Raw genomic sequence first — 9,615 nt, forward strand, 5'->3', positions numbered from 1 at the left:
AAAGTGAGCAGGAAGTTTCACAAAGTCACAGATTTGTTTGTAAATAGTTGTGGTGTGGAAGACGTTGAACGTCACGTGTTGGCCGGCCGTTATCCACTGGATCTGACCAGAATACGTGTTTGATGTCTTTGCTCTTACCTTGAGAGGAGCTTGGGACTTGTAGGACTCAGGAACCTCCCAGGTCAGCAGGACGGAGGTCTTCGTCACGGCCTTCACTCCAAAGTTTTTGGTAAAAACTGCAGGATGATGATGAGGATGGGAGTTATTAACTGGATGATTAAGTCATGAATAAAACATCAGTGTGATCACACAGGTGTCCTTGGTGGAGATTTGGGCTGCAAAAAAAATCCAGTTTTTTGTTAAATATTTTGTTGTTTTTTGGTGAATATATTTGCAAAGGTAGGTCGAGTGATGCCTTTGACTATGGTTGATGTCTGGAGAGAGAGAAAGGTCTGGGTTTTCAAATTGTAACTGATCACATGACACATGTTAAAGGTGTAATCCTAGCAGCCAAAGCTGATGCAGAAGTCCGACCGGCTCTTAGGATATAACTCGTTGTAAATACTTGTTTGGAAATATATTATTATATATATAAATATATAAATTATATGAAAAAATTAATTTATGTTTACTTTTGCTTTTCTTTCGTGTTGCGAGTGAAGTCTGTAAAAATAAGGAGATGAGAAGCAACGTAGAGTGAATAAAGAAAGGTGTTTATATCAAATCTATTCGTGTCGCATTGCTATTATATTTTTTAATACTTTTTTCACGCCCCCCTGCGTGGGCACAACACTACTGCCGCCGCTGCTGCTGCTGCTGCTGCTGCTAGAGCTGGTGTTAGACCTAAACAAATTATACTTTTGTATAATGTTTCACAGGGCAAACCCCTGATTCTCTGTCAGAATAAAGACAGCTTTCCTCACATCCTTCTTTAACTGCAGATACAAACACATGGGCAGGTCTCACAACAACAACCTGCAGAACATCCAGGCTGGTATGAATATATTATCTGTCAGGTGTTGTTAGAATCATTTTCCTCTTGTATTTCCTTCTTTCACTCTTCCATGTTTCTAAATGCCTGCAAATGTATCTCCTGGCCACAGAGGTGTAAAAATGATTTATTCTACAAACAGAACAAATAAGACGTCGGTGAAAACATTAATAATGAACTGGCATCGGGAGAAAACATTCTGTTTCGCTTCAGTGACTGAAGCTGTGGCTGTGTCGGAGCAGCATTTGGTGACGGACGCTTTTCTCCCTTCACTGTAATTGGAGCTTTGTCATTTCTGCAGCTCAGCACTTTTCTCTTCTTAATGTGTTATTTTTCACAGAATAAAACAAACTCACAATTACAGCCATATTCAATATGAGCTTTGATATCAGTCCTGGTGTCTGTACCAGGACTGTTGTAGCTAACGTTGGCTCTGGTGTCTGTACCAGGACTGTTGTAACTAACGTTAGCTCTGGTGTCTGTACCCGGACTGTTGTAGCTAACGTTAGCTCTGGTGTCGGTACCAGGACTGTTGTAGCTAACGTTAGCTCCGGTGTCTGTACCAGGACTGTTGTAGCTAACGTGAGCTCTGGTGTCTGTCCCAGGACTGTTGTAGCTAACGTTAGCTCCGGTGTCTGTACCAGGACTGTTGTAGCTAACGTTAGATCTGGGGTCTGTACCAGGGTTGGTTTTTTTTTTTTTAGAATAGAATGGCTAATTTTGGGACGTTTAAGCCTAAACTCATTCAAGTGTTGGGTAATCTACCTGGCATGGAGGTGGACATGGTCCTGCTCTGGATGCTGGGGCTGATAGGACCTCCACCTTTGCTGGTAAAGGCTTGGACTCTGATGTCATAGGTGGTGTCCGGCTGCAGGTCCTGGATGGTCATCCGTGTCTCTGTGGTGCTGTTGGTGTTGTTGTGCAGGCTGTTGATGTCACGGTACACCACCAGATACTTTACCATCTTCCCGTTCCTCTCAGCCACAGGTGGAGGGTCCCAGGCCAGCTGGGTGGAGGTGGCGGTCAGCCCCACCACACTCAGATTCAGAGGGTAACTGCTGGGGGTGTCCTCGGGGGTGCTGATCTCCTTCACGTACTCCTCGCCGTTGCCTGCTCGGTTTTTGGCGCACAGTTTGAAGATGTAGGTGGCGCCCTTGTGGAGGCCGGTGACTGTGAAGTGGTCGTCGGTCTTTCTGAAGTCCTTGACGGTGAACGTGGTCTCCTCAGTTCTTTTGTACTGCAGCTGGTATCCCACATGCTCCCCCACCATCTCTTTAGGAGGCTGCCACTGGATCAAGGCCGTGTTCCCGATGGTGGTGCTGATCATCATGGTGGGTTTAGCCGGGACTGGAGTCGACACAGAACGAGGCTGTTAGCATTCATTTCATTGTGTATTTGTGGAGTTCAGTGGGTGGAGGGGGTCAATGTTTGTGACCCATGCAGTCAACAACTGTTAAAGTCAGCCTGACACAAAGAACCAGGCTGTGACTTGATGTCAATGACACAAGCCAGAATTCTACAAAGAAGGAATTCTAAATAAAATAATGTTTAGACTCAACTGGAGTCGATGACAAAGAAATACATTCAAATTAAAAACGTTCATCTATTTTTTTTTTTAACGTTTAAACCCTTATTTGAAAATTTCTTTACCGACTTGTCGTTTTGACTTCCCCCGTTATTTGAAAATTTCTTTACCGACTTGTAACCACTGTGATAAAGTTTCCCAGGGACAGAACATGAACTCTTGTTACTGGTGTCAGAAGGGAAGTGGACTTTCTGAGGAACAAACTCATCTTCTCTGACACACACCTGCTCCCGTGGTGGTGACCACCTTGGCTTTGCTGCGCGCTCCGTCCCCTTTGGTGGTGTACGCAGCTACAGTCAGGGAGTAGGTCGTCTCCGGGAGCAGACCTGGGATAATGGCCTCCTGTATGATGGAGAGAGGCGGAGACAAAGAGACGGGCAGTTAAAGTGCTGGTTGTGGTGCTGCGGTCCACACGTTAGACAGACACATTAGACAAGTCAAGCAAAAGCTGCATGGTCGACTCCCGGTCCATCTGAAGTCCATCTACACAGAGAAGAAAAGTCAAGAGAGAATGAGTGACTGTGGACCTGCGGTTCATTCCCATCAAACGCTCCCTGTACTGTATGATTCCTGGTAAATTACTGTAGTATTTGACAGAGCAGGAGTTCACCGGGTCCACAAGAACCCCCCCTCCCCCAGGGGCTCTGAGGTCCTCGGTGCCACAGACTGTTCTGATGAACAAAAAACAGAGACAAGTTGTGCCACATTTGATGTCTTCCTTAATGAGGAGAGGTGTTGAGCTGATGAACAAACAAGCAGCGATCTGCATGAGTGTATCTGAAGGTGGGAATAGTCATCTGGGAATTGTAAATGTGAGCAGCAAATTGTTGGCACAGCCCTCAGTGACCTTGATCAGTTCTACGTGGTCGGGATTTCAAATCAGACCTAATTAATCCTGGAGGATTTTAGACACCCTGAAGTTCTGTTGGGCTCGTTGGACGCAGAACAAACACATTTATCAGAGCAGGAACAGTAGATACCTAATCTCAGCCCTCAGCGATTAACATTAGAACAATGGTTCCCAAAGCGGGGGGCGGGTGCCCTCATTTCTCACACCCCTACTTGGCTTAAAATTTTAACATTTTCATTTTTTTGTTCCACAGAGGGGAAATACAATACAGTGAAGAAACAACCAGAGTTCCACTTCTCTCTGCTGATAATTTCTAAACAGTCATCACAGGAAGTTCTTTTTTTCAGCTAATTTTACAGAGCACGGCTAAAATCAGCTGGTACATGGAGACTTTCTGCCTGGTCTGGGGCCAAAAAAGGTGAGAGATAAAAGAGGTCACGTCACTCAGACAAAGATTGTCAAGGCTTTAAAAGCCTCATTATTATACACTGCTCTAATCCCTTTGTTCAAGTTGGTCACTGGAGACTTTGTTTTTTTTTTGCTTTGGAAAAGAGAAAATAACTGAAAAAAAACAAAAAACTAGTGGAACTTTTTCTGTAAAAGCAGAACAGGACCACAGGTGAAAACACATGGGAAAGTTTGAAAATAAAAACGTATTTGCAATTAAGTATCAAACTGCCTTCCTCCTATGTATGTATGTATATATATTACTTTTAATACAAGTATTACAAATATGCGTCAATCTTTTCTGGAGTACGGATCCTGTCAGAAACTAAACTCTGACCTTTTGTCCTTTTCTTTTTAACCTTCACCAAACCTGGAGGGTTCATTTTCAACCACAAAACGACTATCAGTGTTCAGTGCAGCTCACTGTGCTGATTCATCACCAGTGGGACTGTAACACTGANGTCAGTTTCAACCACAGCCTCAGTCAGCAGTGCATGTTAAATTAAAGAGCAGCTTACACTGACACATCAACCCTGGTCTCAGTCTGTGGGGACCAGCAAAAGCCCCCCCCAAACCTTTTTGTTCTCAGGACCAGTTGGCCGGTACCAGGCGGTTCTGTTGACCTGTGATTGTAAAATGTTTTTTAAGGATCAGTAGATTTTCAAATATAAAATATAAAATATTTTATGGCTTTTATTTTGTTAGTACTGGAGTCTGAGGGACGTTTTATTTTGTGAAAACCTACCAGGTATCTTTATTGAACTTACAAAGACATAATACAGCCCAAGTTCTAATCTGACCCAAATTTAATCCTAACTCCAAACCAGTTCTTGAACCAGTCTGTCTAATACTACAGTAATACACACTCTAACTCTGCTCTGACTCTAACACACATCCAAACTAAAAAAGGACAAAATGTCCACCAAAAACAAGGGTAGGTTCCCAATAGATGTCCCCATAAGTATAGGTATGGCAGGTACTCACACACACACACTCAGAGACAGACAGTTGAAATGAATTGTTCAGACGGAGGAAATTGCCTGAAGGCTGCAGGATGAGGAAGAAAATGAAGAGGAAATCTAATTGACAGCAGCAGTAAATGCTCAGAGGAAACTCAATAAGTGACTACTGTCATTTCATCTCTCTGTGTTTGTGTCTTCCTTTCATTTTTCATATTCTTCTGTTGATTCTGATCAACCTGTGCAGGTCTGCGGCTGACGGTGTGGATGTGACGACGTTTTTCCCACAGAAACAGTAAAAACACCGATGCAGTGAAGTTTCCGTCTGAAGTACAAACTGGACACTGGCTGTCCGTCCTCTATCTCAATCTGGCATTTGTTTATCAGCTGTTCTGCCCCCCCTTCCTCCCCACCTCCCCCCTCCCACTTGACGTCATAACCAGCTGTTATCGTCGTGACCATCTCTGCGTGGGAACCGTCTCCTGACACGAGAACGTGTCGATGCAGCTGGAATTTAAAACAGATGTGTTGATCAACAACTCAGTGTCAGTTGCTGTGACTGATCAGATCGGTACCAAGTGTGAACGACACGGACACGGAGTCACTGCAGATGGGATTGGATTGGAATGCGGCTGGAACTCAGTCAAGTTTGAAGTCGACTTAAAGACAAGGAAACGCTGAGTGGAAGGAGAACACAAACGGTTCACTGTTAATATAAATAATAATTTAGTTCCTAATTTGTCTCAGCATTTTTAAAAGACAAAAACATGTAGAAAATGAAATAAAAACCTTCCAAGAGAAATCTATCTATCTATCTATCTATCTATCTATCTATCTATCCATCCATCCATCCACCCATCCATCCATCTATAAAACTAAAGCAGAACACAGCAAAACAAAACTAAACTAAAACCAGACCACAAATGTTTCAGTGATTCTCTAATCCCAACATTTATATGTATTTCTTCACCCTGGTGCTGTTTACCCATTATTGCTGTGTAATATTACCACACCTGTGTTGAATGCTAATGAAGTGGGTAATTATTATTAGTCACTGCTGCTGCTGTTGTGATGAATTCTTTTATCATTTCCAGGCAGATTTCCTTGAAGAGATGAATAGAATGTGGACAGTGAGATGAGATGAGATGAGATGAGATGAGATGAGATAGAAGTGGTGTTCAGGGTTTATGGGCTGGGCTGTGAGAAACATTGGTAGCCTACGCACTCCATTGTCAAGTGGCCAAGGCTGGAAATAAATTAGCCTGGAACAACGTTCTAATAGAACGCCACGCTGACCACGCAAACGAGACGCCCAAAATAAACCACCCGTCACGACGAGCTATGACCGATGAATCAAGAGAACCTGGGGGGTTGGGGGGGCAGTGGTGGTGGTCGGGGTGAGGAGGAGGACACGACCCCAGGGCTTCCTGTCTCTCATCGATGCACAGCAGGTTTCAGACCTTTCTGTAGACAGGAAGTGCAGAACATGATGATGTCACACACAGAGGAAGTAGAAGAAGAGCAGGAAGAAGAAATAGGAGTATAGGTAGGGCAAGAAGGACGAGGAGGAGGAGGAGGACAAGGAGGAGGAGGAGGAGGAGGAGGAGACCTCCAGCCTGACAGTTCTTATTTTTATTTTAGTTTTCAAACTTCACTTTTTTTTGTCTCAACTTCTCTGCCTCAGACCTGCAGCTGTTTCCACGTCCGTTTCTTTTAGAGGGTCTATTATTGATCACTTCGTTAAAATCCAGCCAAGATCTGATTGGCCGTGCAGCCTTATCAATACAGCGGTCAGCATTTTGTTGTATTTGTATTTTCTTACTTTACAACCGATTATTGATCCACATTTGTTTATCTTCAGACCAGTCAGCCTTTGTTTAATGTGTTTTCCGCACAGACCCCCACTCCACAGTTCGACCACTTTTAAATGACTTTTTCTTTAGGAGTAACTGCTGATGTGCAGCTGATAAAGAGATGAAATATTTAAAATGTGAAAACACTCACACCATCCTGTTTTTTTTACTGTCACGACAGGACGTGGCTCAGCCGCCGCGTCGTTACCTTTGGCTGCTTCCATAAACTGTGTCCACACTGTGACTCAGATCTACTGCAGGTAATAAAGAGGATGTGAAAAAAAAAAAACAAACAAAAAAAAAAAAACAAAACTCACTCACCCCAAGACAAATAAAGCCAAAGTGTCCCTCCAAGTATAAATGGACTGAGATATGTGGCCATTACAGCCAAAGCACTGAGCCTGGGTCGGAACTATTCCACGGCCTCTGTCGTCATAAAGTAATAATAGAGGGCGCTTCGTATGCAGTGTGAATCCCCAGAGCCCCGGAGTAAGCATCTCTAAAACTTTAACCAGCTCTAACCTCAAAAATCAGCAGCACGGAGGACGAATATTTAAATATTGCCCGCTTAATCCATAAAACTGGACCCACGGCAGCGCGGCGGTTTGGCCAGTGGACCTTTGAGACTCCAGTGGAATATATTATATTTACACAACTCTCTGCACATTCACAGCATTGAACCACAGCAGAATGGTTTCTCTCTATAAAAGTGCTGCAGCACGTTTATCGGGGAAACGCGACGTGACAGCGCAAAGGCCCCATTCTGGTAAATCATTCAGGTTTGATGGCATCTTATTGGCCAACAGAGACTGCGCACAGTGATGAAAATACAATGAGGAGTGATTTTAGCTAAGTTTCATTTTTAATCTGCTGCTAAAGGCCACAGGACATTTGTCTGCCCACTCCAGTGTGGACCGGATGCCGGTGATTTAGGGACAAAGGACTTTTTATTCAGTTCCCTGACTGAACATGAAGGTGACGGACGTGACGTCCGTCACCTTCAAGAAACAAGTTGACGAGGCTACAGTCAACAAGTGCTCCTCATGTTTAGTATTTTCTTACTGTCCTCCTAAATAAACAGATATAGCTGGTAGATGTCTTGTGTCCTGCTCATGTACTTTTCTGCCACACCTGACTTTGTCACACAGTACAGACGTTCCTTCCTTGGCATTCCAGTCATCAGGATTAGTTTATTAATTACAAAAACAAAAGGAAACAAGAAGTCAAGTTGCTCCACTGAATGTGAAAACTAAAAACTGAATCATTATTTTTGTTTTTTTTAACGCTTTCAGCTTTTCACACAATCTGCACTAACTGTGGTAAGGTTCTACAGTAATGAAGAGCTAGTGTTTTATAAACAGCTGACGTGTATATAAATCACATTATTTTACAACTAGAAAATTTGAACTGATTAGCAAGAAACAAAAAACAACAGAGAAATTCAAAGGCGGCTGCTCTTCATCAAAGACCTGCAGGATTCCTCGCTTCTCTCACTGTTTTTTTTTTATTACAACACTTTGTGGCTGCAGATCAGACGTTGCCTCCGTTGTTTTTGGAGAGATCAATATCAGCAGCGTTTCTCTGTGCACCGCTGCACCGCGTGTAGCACCGTAGGATGACGATGTCGCCGTTTCAACTAAAAACTGCAGCAGCTCAGAAAATAAAAAACAACTCTGTTTCTGCAAGACAGCAACAAACGAAAAGATCCAAGAATCTTCAGAAGGAATTGTTTTGTCTTGGAGAACAGCGTTGTGTCATCCTGTGAGCAAAGACGTGGTCAGAAAAACAAAACTGTTCAAAAGCAGCAGAAAATGGTCCTATCTGTCACTGAGCAAATATAAAAGGAGCCTGGTCTCCAAGTCAGTGCATAAATATTAAGTCTATTGTCTGTTGAATAAAGGTGAATTACACAACTAAGATGAACTGCTATGGAATTTTCCTCGTCAAATGAGCGGCACCAGTATTTCTATCAGGGCTTTTTTTTTTCACCTGTTATTCAACATGATGACGACTTCAGGCCGTGGTAGAAACTCATCTACACTGGTTGTCAATCACATCAACTCTTCAACAAGAAGATCACTCCAGCTCCATCAGCGGGGGCAGCAGCCAGCGACTGATTAGTGTCTACACCAGGGGGCACCAACCTTTCTGAAACTGAGAGCCACTTCAAGGACACTCAGTAATACGAAGAGCTACTTGTTTGATACAGACCTCCCTAACAATGTGATAATAATCAGTTCTGGGACATACAACAACAGACACTCTTCTTACCATCGTCATTCCACCCATTGGAATGTGTAAGTGTAAGTGGTTCAAAGAGCACAGTAACAGTAGCATTTTTGACTCTCTTGTTGACTAGTTTTATAGTTAACAAATTTCTCCACAGCAGATCATTTGCCTCCATCTCTCCATTTTTAACTCTCCTCTTTTACAACATCAACCATCTTCACCTCACCTTAACAAACTTTATCTCCAATCTGCTCCACCTTAACTGATCTGCTCATGTCTGATCCTGACCACCCTGGTCACTCCCAGACATGATCAGATCAGTTAAGGTGGAGATGTGGTGAGTGAGAACATGGAGATGGTTGGTGTAACAGCAGGAGGCGGGAGACAGGGGTGAGATGGAGGGAGATGATTCTTGGTGGGAGCAGCTGAAAGAAGAAGAACTTTTAGTAGCACCTAACATGACGCGCCCCCTATCGTCCCACTCAGACTCCTCCTCCCACACCTCATTCATCGGGGCGTGTTCAGGGTCCTCTGTTATCTCTCGTGGACGAAGGACAGACAAAGAAGACGTTGTTTGCAGCTGCTGGTTCACTGACGTTTTTATTTACCTCCACAGAGATGAGCCACAGACAAGTCTCCATATCTGATCACATCAGTCCAAGCCCACGCTTCACAGCCATTAGGTCTGAGGGAAGGGGGTG

General features: G+C 43.6%; 1 protein-coding gene across 10 annotated transcripts in view; it reads right to left on the reverse strand.

The window, feature by feature from the left end:
- ptprfa (protein tyrosine phosphatase receptor type Fa) overlaps positions 1–9,615 on the reverse strand; it is a 200,737-nt gene that overhangs the window by 52,990 nt on the left and 138,132 nt on the right. For all 10 annotated transcript variants that reach the window (XM_025054285.1, XM_025054288.1, XM_025054284.1 and 7 more), the window contains 3 exons: positions 2,801–2,918; positions 1,757–2,338; positions 139–236 (listed from right to left, as the gene is read on the reverse strand). In XM_025054285.1, the coding sequence (XP_024910053.1) occupies positions 139–236; positions 1,757–2,338; positions 2,801–2,918 (798 nt within the window). The remainder of the gene's footprint in view (positions 1–138; positions 237–1,756; positions 2,339–2,800; positions 2,919–9,615) is intronic.

This window comes from Cynoglossus semilaevis, chromosome 2 (genome assembly GCF_000523025.1).
Source record: "Cynoglossus semilaevis isolate Cse_v1.0 chromosome 2, Cse_v1.0, whole genome shotgun sequence".
Lineage (NCBI taxonomy): Eukaryota > Metazoa > Chordata > Actinopteri > Pleuronectiformes > Cynoglossidae > Cynoglossus > Cynoglossus semilaevis.